General features: G+C 37.5%; 1 protein-coding gene across 1 annotated transcript in view; it reads left to right on the top strand.

Annotated features, from left to right (window-relative positions):
- Positions 1-16,965, top strand: part of LOC120246380 — a gene marked incomplete at its 3' end in the record, with an annotated part of 69,720 nt that overhangs the window by 22,199 nt on the left and 30,556 nt on the right. Inside the window, exons 2-3 of the mRNA XM_039253858.1 lie at positions 5,737-5,821; positions 15,378-15,594. Coding sequence (XP_039109789.1) covers positions 5,737-5,821; positions 15,378-15,594 — 302 coding nt within the window. The remainder of the gene's footprint in view (positions 1-5,736; positions 5,822-15,377; positions 15,595-16,965) is intronic.

Raw genomic sequence — 16,965 nt, 5'->3', positions numbered from 1 at the left:
AGTTTGAGAATGAGAATATTAGTCACGGGATCCCAGTACTTGTCAGGTGCTGGGAATATTTGGAAAGACTCCACCATGTGACAGCTCCATGTGGTTAATGGTGGTGATCAGGCCTTTGTGTTTGTTTTCCTAAGATAAATCACTGTTTCAGTAACTGATAAGAAATTACACCCATCAGTCTTTCAACTTGGTGCAACTGTTTTTCTTTTGAAAATAGACCAAAATACATGAAAAAAAATTTTTTTTCACTGTATAAGTATATAACGAAGGAGAGTGGCATTTTAAGGAGCCCAGGTATTGGGCATGAAAGCAGTTCCAAGTCATGGTTGGCTGTCCTGGCCCATCTGTGCTCCCACAGGAAACAGCACAGTAAGCAATGTCATGCTTATAAACAATGGACTATGAGGTACATGTCTTGGCTGAATTCCAGGTGCTTCCTGGTTGATGAGTTGCTAATGATGTCAGAGTATCCAGGTTTCTCCGCATGGGTTTTCTCTGGATGTTGCTTCCTCAGGAGAGGGTGTCTTTAGCTCTGACACAAAGACAATTTGAGTATATTTTGGCTATAGACTAAAAGCTGATATTTCAGGAGTGCACAGAAAGCTGATCTGTATTCAGCAAAGGGTTTATTGATACGGTATCTGCTCCTTGATGCTGAAGGATTTAGTTACATATATTAGAGAAAAACTTTCTGGTTTTGCTCTTTTTGGAAAGCATTTTTAAAATTAGCAGTTCTATGTTGAGACGTCATTTTCTCTCCAGAGAACTCACTGAGTGATTAAAATGATCTCAAGTTAGTTTTAAGCTAGATTTAAATCTTAAAATGAAGACAGAATTCGTTTTTATTTAAATAAAAAACAAGGTGTATTTTTTACATGACAGGGGTACTGGTTAACCAAAAGCTTTTGAATTAACAGTGTGATACAGATACTAAAAACTTTAGTGAGAGCTGAGTAGTTGGACTACATTCAAAGTCCTAATTTCCAGATTTGAAATTTGACTGAAAATTTTTATCACTTATTCTTTGTTACAGTGGGAAGAATACAGACATTTTTATTTCCTCTTGTCTAATACTGGCATTTTAGAAAAGGGATTGTCAGGAAGAGGTAGGCTGTTTTTGAGAAATGAGGCCTGTGCCGGTGCAGATGGGGCAAGTTAGCATTTGCCTTAAAGAGCAAGTCTTTTGGGGAAGTCTCTGCCATGTGGCTTTTCTTTTTTCAACCCTATAAATAGAAGGAAAATGAAGACAATTTTGGCTCAACTGCCCTGAGCCACAGGAATTTATTCAAATTTTGCATTTGTTGCAGCTAGCTAGCTTTCTCCCCTTCCGCTCCCTTCTTCCCTTTCCTTCCTTTTCTTTCTCCACCTTGGGGTAAAGTTAGTAAATTCCATTTTTGTGATCTAAAAGCAATAGAGTATGAGTGGTAGTGACTAACTTACACTCTGTATAGTCATTTAGATGTGAGATTCTGGCTCCATAAATACTAAATCCTTAAAAAAGGATTTTTCATGCATGATTCCCTAGTTATTTTGAGCCCATGATTTTTTTTTTTTTTTAATCTTCCTGTTCCTATTACTTAGAGATTCTCCATCAGGCTGTGGGGATGGGATAGGGATGATGAACTTTTTTCTTTCCGGTAAGGGCCAGTGACCTCTGGGGGACAGTGTGTGGGAAATCCAGAACCCCAGATTGGAAAAACAGATTAAAAAAATAATAGAACTTTTATTTGAAGAGCCAAAATAGGACCATTACTCTCATAAGGTTTTTATTTTTTTATTAAAAATTTTTTTTTAACATTTATTCATTTTTTGAGAGAGAGAGAGAGATTGAGCACGTGGGGAAGGAGCAGAGAGAGAGAAAGAGAGAGAGAGAGACACAGAATCTGAAGCAGGCTCCAGGCTCTGAGCTGTCAGCACAGAACCTGACACACGGAGCTCGAACCCATGAACTGTGAGATCATGACCTGAACTGAAGTGGACGCTTAACCGACTGAGCCACCCAGGTGCCCCTCATAAGCTTTTTAGATTAAAGAGCGTAAAGGACTTCGATATAGTCAGTAGTGACAGATTTATGTTTATGTATGTATTACATCTCAGTACGAAGCAGAGAGAGAGAAGAAGCAGGTAGACAGATGGCAAGAAGTAGTAGAGCCATAACTAGGAAGACAAAACACAGTAAAAGGTAAGAATGGAAACATTACGTTTTGGAGGAAGTTGTGAAGATAGACACATAAGCACAGAATATGCTTAAATATCCATGTGCTGCCTGTCAGTCACATTCATAACTGCTTCTCTCCCACCCCTTACAGGCAGTTTCTGTTCTAAGAACCCAAAATTAGGACCATCTCAAATAAATGTTGTTTGGTTGTGGTTTCTCATCCAGCTAGTATTATGTACTAAAACTACCTATCTAGATTTGGGAAGCCAAAAAGCCTGAGAAATTATGATTAAAATGATTTATTAGAATGGCGCTGTAAAAGTGTTCAAAACAACTGTCTAAAAATACCTTTTTAAATACCTGTCTGGTGTTTTAGGCATCCCTAAAGTTTGGGGTGCTTGGGTGGTTCAGTCGGTTAAGCATCTGACTCTTGGTTTCGGCTGAGGAGTGATCTCACTGTTCGTGGGTTTGAGCTCTGCTTCAGGCTCTGCACTACCAATGCAGAGGTTGCTTCGGATTCTCTCTCTTTCCCTCTTTCTTTGCCCCTTCCCTACCCTTCCGACTCCCCCCACCCTCGTGTGGCGGCACATGTACACTCTCTCAAAATACATAAGCTTAAAAAAAAATTGGCAGAATTTTGAAATTTCTCTCGTTTCCTCAATTTTTCTCACAAACTAAATTTAAAAGTTACAATAAAATATACTTACATTTAATTTTATAGCAAGCTACTGAGAAACTGAAAAATTAGTTTTAAGTGGTTGAGAGTATATTTTATGCAATAATGACTTGTTTCTATAGGTAATAAGTGTTTTTTTGAGGGGACAGCTCCTTGGGAGAGTGTTGAATTTTATGTTAATTTGTAGCATAAAAGGATTCTTTTATTTCACGAGTATAACACATTCATCTTAAGGCTTTTAAAAGTATTTCAACTAAGGAATCTGAAGACTATGGGTTTTTGTTTTTAATAACCAAAAAAATGGATGACACTTTGGCACTCTGCCCATGGATAGTATGGGAACTAAGCTAAGGGCTAGAAATTTTCCACTCCAGGTTGGGTGGCCTGGGGCCGTGGGGTTGATTGCAGTTGTGTTGGGGTGGCCCTGCCTGGAAAACAGAGTTGTTTCCGCATGTTTGGTTGTTGGTTGAGCATGCTAGTGATACTAGCCATTTGCATCTCCGTAGTGACGTGGCAATGCTGGTCAAGCACGTGTAATATTTCCCATGCGCAGGGAAGTATCCTACATTTTATTAATATTGCTTAGTTTCTTTTTATCTTCCAAAACCAGTAAGTGGCCCAATCACATAATACCTGTTTTTGATCACTTTGGTACGTGACCAGGTAAAACAATTTCTTCTTTATTTTATTTATTTATTTTTTTAATATTTTTATTTATTTCTAGGAGAGAGAGAGAGAGAGACAGCGTGAGCAGGGGAGGGTCAGAGAGAGAGGGAGTCACAGACTGAAACAGGCTCCAGGCTCTGAGCTGGCAGTCAGCACAGAGCCCGACGCGGGGCTCGAACCCACGAACCGCGAGATCATGACCTAAGCGAAAGTCGGACGCTTAACCGACTAAGCCACCCAGGCGCCCCAAACAATTTCTTCTTTAAATTAGCCTTACTGGGAGCGCCTGGGTGGCTCAGTTGGTTAAGCGTCCAACTTCGGCTCAGGTCATGATCTTACGGTTTATGGGTTCGAGCCCCGCATCGGGCTCTGTGCTGACAGCTAGCTCAGAGCCTGGAGCCTGCTTCAGATTCTGTGTCTCCCTCTCTCTCTGACCCTCCCCTGCTCACGCTGCCTCTCTCTCTCTCTCTCTCAGAAATAAATAAAATATTAAAAAAATAAAAAAGAAATAGCCTTACTAGCCAGATAATAGGATTTTAATTTTTTACCTTGTCTCTTCTGCCCCGTTTTTTGCCAAGTAGTATCTTTTGTACAATTAAATATTTTAAAACTTACTGTCATATAGATATATGTGGAGTAGGAAGTTAAAATCTTAGGCCCCTGCCTAGAAGAAATTACTTTTAATAGTTTGGTGTATATGCTCCCAAACATTTCCCATCGTGGAAAACTTTTCATGAAGATATATGTATCCCTAATTCATTCTTTTTGTTTTTTTTTTAAATGGAATGCTTCGTGAATTTGCATGTCATCCTTGCAAAGGGGCCATGCTAATCTTTATTGTTGAAGCCAGTTCTTTGTTTTTAATGTCTGCGTAATATTCTCAAATATGGGTGTACCATAATTTAACTCTGTTGATATACATTTGGGTTTTTTCTTTTTCTTAAATTTTTTAACATTTATTCAGTTTTGAGAGACAGAGAGACAGACCAAGAGCAGGGGAGGGGCAGAGAGTGAGGGAGGCACAGAATTTGAAGCAGGCTCCAGGCTCTTAGCCTTCAGCACAGAGCCCAACGTGGGGCTCAAACCCATGTACCGTGAGATAATGACCTAAGCCAAAGTCCGACACCTAACTGATTGAGCCATCTAGGTGCCCCATGGGTTTTTCCCTAATTTTTTGCCCTAAAAGTCAACAGAGCAGGGAAATCCTTGTATACTTTTTTGCATATGTGCACGTATTTTTGTTGGTTGGATTCCTAGGAGTAGAATTGCTAAATGAAATTGTGGCTCATAGAAATAGACATTTCCCAGTGATGTATGAAAATGAGTTATTTCTGTGTATCTTTGCCAATATTTGAGAGTAGGTACCTTTCCCCCTGCTTTGGCAGTTTGAGATGTCATTGCTCTAGTTTGTGTTTTTTTAACTAAAAGGGAGGTTGCATATTTTTTTCCTTATTATCTATTTGTATTTGTTTATCTTTCATGATTGCCCTTTTAATTTCTTTGCTTGGCTTTCTTTTTAAGTTATTTTTCTTAGGAGCTTTGTATATATTAATTAATAGTTCTTTGTTACATATGTTGCAGATAGAGTCTCCTACTCTATCTTTTATATTTTATAGTATCTTTTGCCACACAGCAGTTGTCTAATTTAGGTAGTTGTGTTTGTCACGTTTTTTTTCTTTAAAACTTTTGGATGTTGTGTCTTATTTTTAGGGAGGCCTTCTCCATCTCAGGATTATCAACAACTCCTCTCTTATTTCCTTTGAATTCATTTTTAGTTTAATAAAATATTTGGTTTATCAATTTGGAATTAAGTATTTGGAATTATTTATGTTTAAAGTATGAGGTAAAAATCTAACGTTTTTTCACACATGAATATCCAGTTATCCCAATGCTATTTATTGAATAATCTGTTTACCTCACTGATTTCAAATTTTCTTATGTTCTTATGTCTTGTATGTAGAAACATTTGTTTTTGTACTTCTGCTATTATGTTGATTTATTTATTCTCTGGCATTATGTTTTGATATCTGGTAGGGGAAATCCTTTCTTTCTTTTTGAAAAATGTCTTAACTAACCTGAAGCATTTATTTACCTTTTCCAGAAGAACTTTTTAATCTATTAATATCTAAATATCTTGTTTAAATGGTATTTTATACTTCAGTTTTATTTTATGTATGATTTATTCATTCAGTAATCTGAATCTTTTTTTTTTTCTTCCTTTTTTCTTAAATTTCAGAATCCTGTGTATGGAAACTCGCCTGAGTCAGTTCAGTCTAGAAGGGTAGTAATTTCTCATAATATGGACAAAGCTCTAAAAGAAGGTAAGGATTAAATGAGAGTATGTAATTACCATGTAAAGCAAATCATTATGTTCTAAAGGGAAAATTGTAACCTCTAACAAATTTATCTTCCTTGTCTGTTTGTAGCCTTAGGAATTTTTATTTACGAGTTTTTAAGATAACTGAAAAAATGTATCCATAGTTTAGTTGAGTGGATGGGATTTAAATATTAAGTAGGATTTACAGGTCATGAAGCTAACTGGCCATGTGGAGCTGGCTCCCCAATGTGAAACGAGGATCTGTTCTCTGCTGTCTGTTCTCTGGAAATATATTTTCTTCCAGATGTAACCTAGAGAAGATGTGTTGGGAATGAGTGCACTCAGGCTCACTCATTGACAACCAATTAAGGGTAGCAGTTAGCCTTCTGAAAGAGTGAAGGCGATGCCAGGAAGAGTGGTATTGAAGAAGGTTGAAGGCAGGGTGCCAAGGACACAGTATTGTTTATTGTTGTATATAGAAGTGGAAATATGTAAGCATAATTACAAATATTGAAATTGAGAAGATATATTTTGATCAAATTAAAAGCTCAAATAATATTTTAAAAATCAAATTTCTAAAAACTGAGTTTCACTTATAAGTGCAGGAAAAAAGTCTTCAGTTTTTCAAGTGAATACATGGTGTTAGATACGAAGTTGAGAGAACCGAGTGATACATAAGCAAGTATGTTTACTTTCATAGTCACAGAAATCACTATATTAAAATTTGAAGGTGAGTACTATGTAAGTGTAGAGACAGTATGAAATTGTGTGTATTCATAGAATTCTACAACTTTGGGAACTAATTAAAATTTTTAAGATATTTCTATTAGTAAAGTATGATGACTTTGATAAAAGCCAAATTTAAAATTCAGTAATTTTTAATAATGAAAATCTCAACGTCATGGTTTAAAAATAATTCTTAATTGCTCTTTTTGAAGTAAAATTTACGTACTTTGAAACGCACAAATCTTAAGTGTACATATAATACAGTAATTTTCATAAATGTATATAGCCATGTAATCAGTACCTTTTGCAAACTAAAATGTTTTCTTCTTTAAATGTTTGTTTGTTTATTTTTGAGAGAGAGTGAGAGCATTCATGCAAGCAAGGGAAGGGCAGAGAGAGAGTGGGAGACAGAGATTCTTAAGCAGGCTTCACAAGCTGACAGTGCAGAGCCTGACATGGGGCTTGTACTCAAGAACTTCGAGATAAAGACCTGATCTTAAAATCAGGAGTTGGATGCTTAACCACCTGAGCCACCCAGGAGCCCCTCAACATTTCTGTCATTACAGAAAGTTTGCTTCTTGTCCCCCTCTAATGAAACTCACTTTCCCTTGTTCTAATTTTATCACTGTAGATTAGTTTTCCCTATTCTTAAACCTCATAGAAGTTTGTATGGAATAATACAGTATGTAATGTCCTCTGTCTGGCTTCTTAGCGTTAAAAAAAAATTGTTTTTTAACATTTATTCATTTTGGAGAGATAGAGTGTGAGTGGGGTAGGGGCAGAGAGAGAGGGAAACACAGAATCCAAAGCAGGCTCCAGGCTCTGAGCTGTCAGCACAGACCCCGATGCGGGGCTCAAACTCACAAACCATCAAATCACGACCTGAGCCTTTTATCAGTTCATTCTTTGTTATTACTGAGTGTAGTTTTCCTTTATATTAATATAACTGTGTCACAATATATATCCTTTCTCTTTGTGGATGTTTGGGTTGTTTCTAACTTTTTGAAACATACTGAATAAACTTGCTATAAACAAGTATTTTTGTGGACATATGTTTTTCATTTGTTTTGGACAAATTCCTAGGAGTAGAATTGCAGGGCCAAGGGTAGTTGTGTGTTTAACTTTATGGGAAATTGCCAAATAATCTAAAGCGGTTATGTCTTTATTTCGACTCTAACGATGTCTGACTGTTCCAGTTGTTTTACATTATCACCAACATTTACTGTTGCCATTCTTTCTATTTTAACTATGCTGATAAATGTAAAACAGAGTCTTACTGTGACCTTAAATTGCATATCTGTGGTGACTGATGATGTTGAATATCCTTTCATGTGATTTTTGACCATTTCCATATCTTCATTTGTGATGTGTCTGTTCAAGTCTTTTCAAATTAAATTTATTTAACTTAGAATTGTAGGAGTATTTTTATTTTATTTTTTTTTTTTTAAATATTTTTTATTTATTTCTAGGAGAGAGAGAGAGAGAGCGTGAGCAGAGGAGGGTCAGAGAGAGAGGGAGTCACAGACTGAAACAGGCTCCAGGCTCTGAGCTGGCAGTCAGCACAGAGCCCGATGCGGGGCTCGAACCCACGAACCGCGAGATCATGACCTAAGCGAAAGTCGGACGCTCAACCGACTAAGCCACCCAGGCGCCCCTGTAGGAGTATTTTTAAAGCTCTATTGTGGTTTCACATTCCTTCTTAAATATAGATATAGTGAATACTTTCTACCAGTTTGTAAATTGTCTTTTATTTTTTAAATGTTGTCTTTGAGCAGAAAGTTTTAATTGTGATGACATTTAATTTACCAGTTCTTTTTTTCTCTCTGTTCTATTGATAGGATAATTTTGGTCCTCTGTCTTCAAGTTCATTGACCATTTTTGTTACATTTTTAGTCTGTAGTTAAGTGTATCCAGTGAATTGTTTTATTTAAATATTGGTTTTCTCATGTCTAGAATTTCTATTTGATTTTTTTTTTTTTTTTTTTTTTTTTTTTTTTTTTTTTTTTTTTTTTTTTTTGCAGCTTTGGGTTCTCTACTGAGATTTCCCCATGTCACTTACTATGACCATCTTTATCTTTAATTCCTTGAACATACTTATATAGCTGCTTTAAAGCCTCCTTGTGTGAAGTCCAAAACCTGGGCCATTTTGGATTTGGTTTCTATCGATTGATTTTTTTGCTCTTAAGTATGTGTTACTTGTGTTTGTTTCTTCTCAGGTCTTCTTTTTTTGATCGTGTCCTGAACAGTGTGGGTGCTACTTTTTAGACATTTTAGTTTCTGTTACTGTCCCCTGAAGAGTGTCAGTTTTTGTTCTAGCATGCAGCTTAATTTTTGACTGTTCACCTTGGGGATACTTGGCTTTACACATATTTTTAGGGCAGGTTTGCTTGGATTTTGTCCTTAGTCTGTGATGAATTTCTCAGTCCTGGGCCATAGGCTTAACTCTTCTAGTTAATGTTCATGTTCTCTACATAGTTTTAATGGAAAGTCCATGGTCTCATCTCTAGCTGGGCAGGATTCCAGCTCTGTGGTGTACAAGTATCTGCTCAGCTAAATCAGTGTTCCAGCTGGTGCTTTGAACTGGTCTCCTTGCAGTCGTACTTTTTATACCTGTGTAGGACAGTCAGCAATGGGTTTGAGAGTTTGTAATCCAGACTTTGGGGCTCCATCCTGTTTTGGATTTCCTGCATTTATTTTCAGCTGCTTTGGCAGTGCCTAACTCTGTTTCTGATGTCTTAGATTAAAATAAAAAATACACGGATGTTCAGTCTAAGTTTGAACTGCCTTGGGGCACCTGGTGGCTCAGACGGTTAAGCGTCCTATTTCGTCTTAGGTCATGATCTCACAGTTCGTGGGTTTGAGCCCCACGTCGGGCTCTGTGCTGACAGCTCAGAACCTGGAGCCTGCTTCGGATTCTGTGTCTCCCTCTCTCTCTGTCCCTTTCTGGCTCACACTCTGTCTCTCTTTCTCTCTCAAAAATAAATAAACATTTAAAAAAAAAGTTGTAACTGCCTTGTGTCTCTAGGACTGTTGAGTGCCTCAGGGGAGAGTTAAATAAACATGACTCGTACCAGTTCTAGTTCCTTCCATTCAGGGCTGATTTTCCCTTCAGTTTCTCTGACTTTTATTTCCTTTATTTTTAAAAAATTTTTTAATGTTTTATTTATTTTTGAGAGATAGAGGCAGCGTGAGCAGGGGAGGGTCAGAGAGACAGGGAGACACAGAATCTAAAACAGGTTCTGTGAGATCATGACCTGAGAGCCGAAGTTGGACGCTTAACTGACTGAGCCACCCAACCGCCCCTAAGATTTTATTTTTTTTAAGTAAGCTCTCCACCCAATGTGAACTGATGACCCTACGACCAGGAGTCACCTGCTCTCCCGACAGAGCCAGCCAGGCACCTCCTATAACCACATTTTCTTTATCCATTCATTCATCAGTGGCCATCTGGGTTGTGTCCAGCTTTTTGTTATAGTGAATATGCTGCTATGAACATGAGTGTCTCTTTAATTTTTTAAGACTGGAAAGTTTCTCTGCACTTAAACATGGCATATTTATCTACCATGGACCAATTTGTTTCAGAATATTTACGGAACAGAAAAGACCAGGACAGAGGCCTAGTTGACAAAAACCAAAACAGAATGAAACCAAAAAACCCCACAACCACATTATCCTCAGGCTACTTTCTGCACAATAATTTATTTCGAAAGAACAATATTATCCAAAGCCTCTGGGGGACGAGCTTTAGTTAATTACACTTTGGTGCAGGAATTTTTCCTTCCCCCCCCCCCCCACTATATTCTTAATGTTTACAATTTCCTCTCCTTTCTTTTAAGCAAAATGATTTTCAGTGACGTTGAACATGATATTATTTACCAAAAGAAGAGCTAAAGGCTGCTATCAAGTTGGTTATGAGAGTAAAATGTATGTATTTGGCAGTCCTTAAAAGCAGCAGTAAACCAGGGGCGCCTGAGTGGCTCATTCAGTTAAATGCCTGACTCTAGATTTCAGCTCAGGCTGTGATCTCCTGTGGGTTTGAGCCCCATGTAGGCTTGCTTCTAGATTTACCCTACTTTGTTACCCTAAATTCTCCTTTTACGTTAATCTAACTAAAGTTCCAATCATGTTATTCCATTTTATGTAATCTTCAGTGATTCCTCTTTAGCTGCTTATTTCTTTGAGAAATAATTTTTGTTGACTACTATTATGTGTTTAGAAGAAAGACTCTTTGCTTGGCAGTGAGGATAAGTGTTTTTCTCATTGTGGTTTGTTACATTTATGGTTATTTCTTTTTTTAAATTATTTTTTACTTGAGAGAGAGAGGGTGTGTGTGTGCATGAGGAGAGGAGAAGGGAGAGAGAGAATCTTAAACAGTCTCCATACTCAGCGTGGAGCTCAATGCGGGGCTTGATCCCATAACCCTGGGATCATGCATGACCTGAGTTGAAATCAAGACTTAGATGCTGAACCAACTGAGCCACTCAGGTGCCCCTATGCTTATTTCTTAATAGAGACCATAAAATAATTTTATCATGAATTTCTGTATCTCTTCGAATTGACCCATAGAGTATCTTTGAAAATAATTCATATATGTACTTGTGTAAATGAGTATGTGTGGCTGTGTATATATTCTTAGAATCATGGCTTTGTTAAATGCTTTTTTTTTTTTTTTTTTTTTTTGCCTAACACGGGGCTCAAACTTATGACCCTGAGGTTAAGAGTCATATGCTTGACTGAGCCAGCCAAGTGCCCTTGTTTCATACTTTTTATATTTGTTATATTTTTATAATACTTAGCTTAAAGGGGTATTGATAAGCTGTTGATAGAGATTTGTTAGTGTGACAGGTATATGTTCTATTACTGAGTTCAGATTTTTGTCAATACTCATTTTTATCAATTCCTAACCAAAACGTATTATCGGAAGAGTATTTTAGAGCTTTATTAGTTAGCATGTGCGATGTGGTTAACACACGTAATAGGACATTATGTAGATGAATAAGCCATTCACAGAAATCCTTTAGCATACTAAGAAGATTTTATTTTAAAGATACTAAGTCTCTTACAATGGCTTTTAATTTCCTTCTATAATTGAGAGTAAATTTTAACAAAAGGAAAAATCCTCCTATTTTCTAAATGTTTTGGGTTGTAGATTTATTTGCTACTAGTTAAAAATTCTGTGGCATGGAAACTTTGTTTAATGAAAAACTTAGGGAGAAAGAATTGCAAAGGAACAAATTAATGTTTTGTTGTCAGGGTGGCTCTTAACATGCTCTGATTGCTTGGCATTGAGATGTCCAGGAGAAGGATGTAAAGGACTTAAAGACAAGGGCCTGTGGAGGTTACATGGTTCAGCCCAGCATCTCAGGAACTAATTTTTTCCTTATGCATTGGATATCCAGCTTGTTTAGAAGTTCCCTCTGGTGGAATATTCACCATCTAATGTGAATCTTGAACAGCTTTAATGCTTTTATTTAAATCCTCCTTAATGTTGAACAGAATAAACAACTTGTGACTTTGACCTGTTTGGTTCTATTAATGCCTTCTAGGGCAGTGTTTAAAGATATAGCCATTTGCATATTTTTCCATATAAATATGTTTTAAACAAGCTGGATATTCACTGGGCAAGGAAACTATTTCAGATGTCTCATGTCTTGTACTCCTGTGACTTATTTTGTTCCAATTTCATGTGCGACTATTGTGTGCTGAGTACAAAGAGTGTTTGCAGGTAGGATCCTTGGCTTTGCCACCTATTTAACTTTGAGCAAGTTATTTCACTTCTTGGAGTCTCAGTTTCTGAGACAATGTAGCTCAATTACTGTGTAGGAACAATGATCTATTTGTTGCCAATAAATGAGATTATAGGATTGACCTATTCCTGTTTTTGCCGTAATTTCTTAAATATCTGGGTCAGAAACCTTTCCTCTTTTCTCCTAAATGGAATAGTCAGTTAGGAATGAGGTGTGTTTGAGGTGCCTGGGTGGCTCAGTTGGTTAAGCATCTGACTTCAGCTCAGGTCATGATCTCGTGGTTTGTGAGTCTGAGCCCCGTGTTGGGATCTGTGCTGATAGCTCAGAGCCTGGAGCCTGCTTCAGATTCTGTGTCTCCCTATTTCTCTGCCCCTCCCCTGCTCCTGCTCTGTCTCTCTCTCAAAAATAAACACTTAATTTTTTTTTAAAAAAAGGAATGAGATGTGACTACTTTTTGTAAAACCTAGAAAACCTAGCCATTTTTTAAAAATGTTTATTTTTGAGAGAGAGAGTGCATGTATGGAAGGGTCAGAGAGAGAGAAGGAGAGAGAAAATCTCAAGCAGGCTCCACACTGTCAGCGCAGAGCCTGATGTGGGGCTCAAACTCCCGAATCGTGAGATCATGACATGAGCCAAAATCAAGAGGGTCAGATGTTTAACTGACTGAGCAACCCAGGTACCCTAGAACACATAACAGCCATTAGTTCAAATTAATATCTGAAAGTGAGCAGAAAATAGTCAAAAGGTTTAGGAGATGATTAATTTGTTGGATTTGTTTTTGTTTTGCCTTTTCTTTTGTGTTCAGTGGATATTTGTCTATTTTACCTTCCATGCTGGAAGTTTTACAGTAGTAGAATTAAATACTTACTTAATGAAAAACGAAAGATTGAGGTAGTATCTTTTTTTCTTTTTAATGCCTCCCCATTAGTCTTTGGCAGGTAATGGTTCTCAGCTTTAAGGCTTAGCTGTCTTAAATATCCTATCCCACTACTGAGGCCAGTGGAATCACTTTGAGAATTTAGCTAACCCTTTGTACATACATGTCTGTGAACAAAATTCTTGGTGCTCTCTGTATGTTTTTGATCTATGAGACTTAAGATGCTATTTTGTAAATTATTATAAAGCTATAATGCAGACATTCTGGAAATGTGGAAAAGCATTGGATACACTTCTACAATTGATACTCTGAGAAAAAAAGCTGTCACAGATTATTAAAACAAGAATCTTTTTTTTCCTTGACTTGGGAGCTGTGGCACATACATGGAGTCCTCACACAAGATGAATACCCATCCTGAGCTGGAGGTTCAATTTGTGACCCAGGTTTCTAGGAAATAGGACTCCCCCCCACCAAGTGCATTTAAAATTGGTATGAATAAAATGAGCAACAAATCCTGGACTGCACAGGTATTTGAGAATTATAGGTTAGACCAGCTGTGAGGTCAGTCAGGATCCCAAGTTACATTTTGTTTCATAGGATTCCTGAGGACAAAGCAAAGCAAGAGAATAAACTATTGATCTGAGCTGATGTATGGTCATATCAAAATTAAGCCAAACAAGTGGTATTTGAAGAAGGAAAGAAGAAAAACCTTGAGAAATAAGCAGTGCTTAAAAAATAGTACAGGTATCCTTGAGCTGGAACACGAGTATGTGGCTAAGTGTTTTTCTCCCTTAGGGGAATCACCATTTAAACCTTTTCCTCCTCTATGGACTTGAGCTGCCCTGAGCAATACAGTGACCACTGTACAGAAGTGGGGATTGAGTAATGTGGCTAATGCAAATTAAGATGTGCTAAAAGTATAAAATATATACCAGATTGTGAAGACTTAGTATGGAAAAAAAATTTCATGAATTTTAGTATTGAATAGGTATTGAAACCCTAATATTTTGGATATATTAGTTGAAATATATTACTGAAATTTAACCTGTTTCTTTTTTCCCTTTTTAACGTGGCTACTAGACACTTAAGATTACATATGTGACTTTCCTTTTTCTGTTGGATGTCACTGGTCTAGAGCTCAGGTTTTTTATTTCTAAGGCATAAAATTGGTCCAGAATTAAGAAAAGAGAGACTGGAAATCTTGAGAGAAAGTGATCAGCTACAGATGCTGAGCCTGGTGTGATACCTGACTCATGGGATTCTCATTGTGTTAGTTGGGGTCTCACTAAGACACAGAAACCACATAGTACCTGAACAAGAAAGTTTAATATAAAGTTTTATCAACTTGTAAAGGGACTTAGCTACTGAGAGAGAACTCCAAAGAATACTGGAAGAGCAGATAATGGGAGTGATCACTACCCCTGGTGGTGGCCAAGCAGAGCACATTAAGGAGCACACAGTGGGAGAGGGTTCTTTCTTTACCCTGGAGCTGAGATCCGGGCCTGACTGGGGAGGGCATAGCTGTGGTCCATGTGATGGTAGAGTGGTTTGGGGAGACACCATAGGTGACAGGAAGCCACCACCAGGGTGCTAGCACAATTCTCTGGGAAGCTGCCCTCTGCGTGCCATTGGAATCTGCTGGGGGTGAGTGCCATCTGCTGCCCCACATGCTGCTGTGTGCAGCACACGTCAGGGACAGTCAGAGAGGAGCACACGGCAACCAGGAGAGAAGCCCCTTCCTCTTTTAGAGTCTCTCCAGCACCCTCTCCTGACAAACTTTGACATGATCTGGGTTGGCAAAGAAGAAACGTTTATGGGGTCCATCTCCAGTATCCTAAAGCAGGACAGAAAATGGTGCATTTGGAGCAGAGAGGCAATAAACTGATGACTGGCACACTCCATAAGGATATTGCCACTGCATAAGATGCTCTGTTGTTTTGATAAACTTAGATAGTTTGGCACCAAGATAGAATATTTAAAAATTGGCCCGTCTATGAATTTTGAGGACATATGGTCACCACACTCGTAGAATTTTAGTTAGAGGAGAATCTTTTATTTTGAAATATTTTAGGAAAGATTATGTCTTCTCTTATTTTGTTATCTCCTGTCTTTATATTTTAAACAGTGAATGTTAAGTAGTAGCTTCTGGTAGAAATGCTGTCTTGGTGTTTTATCAAAGTTTTATTCCTTGCTCTGTTTCTTCCTGGTAGTGTTTGACTACAGTTACAGAGATTATGTTCTGTCCTGGTATGGAAATCTCAGCAGAGACGAGGGGCAGCTTTACCATCTGCTCTTAGAAGACTTTTGGGAAATTGCCAGACAACTGCGCCACAGACTGAGCCACGTGGATGTGGTTAAAGTCGTCTGCAATGATGTTGTAAGAACTTTACTTGCTCATTTCTGTGACCTGAAAGCTGCAAATGCCAGGTAACTGTTTGAATATAAACAACTTCCCTCGCTTTTTTTTTTCACATTAAAATATTTTTCTTTTGTAGAAAGGGGTCAGAGTCCAGTCTAGAATTTTCTGCCTCTCACTGGTACTTGGCTTGAGATGTACATATATTGAGATGTAATAATTATAGTGTGCTGATAGAGAATTTTTTTTTTTTTAAGTGTTAGGAGTACTGTGAAGAGTGTATGTGAATTTACAATTTTTGGAAAAGTTTAGAATTCATGATTTTTTTTTGTAAGTCCTGTGTTAAGAGCTCTGTTTCATCATAGTATCCTGAAAATTGACTATTTATTTAATTATTATTATTACAATTACTACTTTTATTCTGAAATACCATTTTCCTTATTTTAGCCTAATTTCTATTTTTTTTTACATTTTCTTTTTTTAAAATTTGCATCCAAGTTAGTTAGCACATAGTGCAATAATGATTTCAGGAGTATAATTCAGTGATTCATCCCCTACATAAACAGCCAGTGCTCATCCCAACAAGTGTCCTTCTTAATGCCCCTCACCCAACCCTCAGTTTGTTCTCTGTATTTAGGAGTCTCCTATGGTTTGTCCTCTGCCCTATTTATATATTATTTTTGCTTCCCTTTCCTTAAGTTCATCTGTTTTGTTTCTTAAATTTCACATAGGAGTGAAGTCATATGATATTTGTCTTTTTCTAATTTCACTTAGCATAATACATTCTAGTTCCATCCACGTTGTTGCAAATGGCAAGATTTCACTCTTTTGGATAGGTAATATTCCGTTACATACATACATACATACATACATACATATATATATATACATACACATATGCATACATATGTATACATATACACACATATACGCACACACACCACATCTTCTTTATCCATTCATCAGTTGATGGACTTTTGGGTTCTTTCTATACATTAGCTATGATCAGTAGCACTGCTGTAAATATTGGGTTGCATGTGCCCCTCCGAAGCAGCACTCCTGCATCCTTTGAATGAATACCTAGTAGTACAGTTGCTGGGTTGTAGGGTAGTTCTATTTTTAATGTTTTGAAGAACCTCCGTACTGTTGTCCAGAGTGGCTACACCAGTTTGCATTCCCACCAGCAGTGCAAAAGGGTTCCTCTTTGTCTGCATCCTCGCAAACAACTGTTGTTTCCTGAGTTGTTAATGTTGGTCATTCTGACAGGTGTGAGGTGGTTCTCATTGTGGTTTTGATTTGTATTTCCCTGATGGTGAGTGATGTCGAACATGTTTTCATGTGTCTGTTAACCATCTGGATGTCGTCTTTGGAAAAGTGTCTGTTCATGTCTTTTGCTCATTTCTTCACTGGGTTATTTATTTTTTGGGTGTTCAGTTTGATAA

The sequence above is a fragment of the Hyaena hyaena genome, unplaced genomic scaffold (assembly GCF_003009895.1).
Source record: "Hyaena hyaena isolate Hyena2069 unplaced genomic scaffold, ASM300989v1 scaffold_467, whole genome shotgun sequence".
Classification (NCBI taxonomy): Eukaryota; Metazoa; Chordata; class Mammalia; order Carnivora; family Hyaenidae; genus Hyaena; species Hyaena hyaena.
The sequence above is the reverse complement of the archived record's forward strand: the minus strand, read 5'-3'. Positions and strand labels throughout refer to the sequence as shown.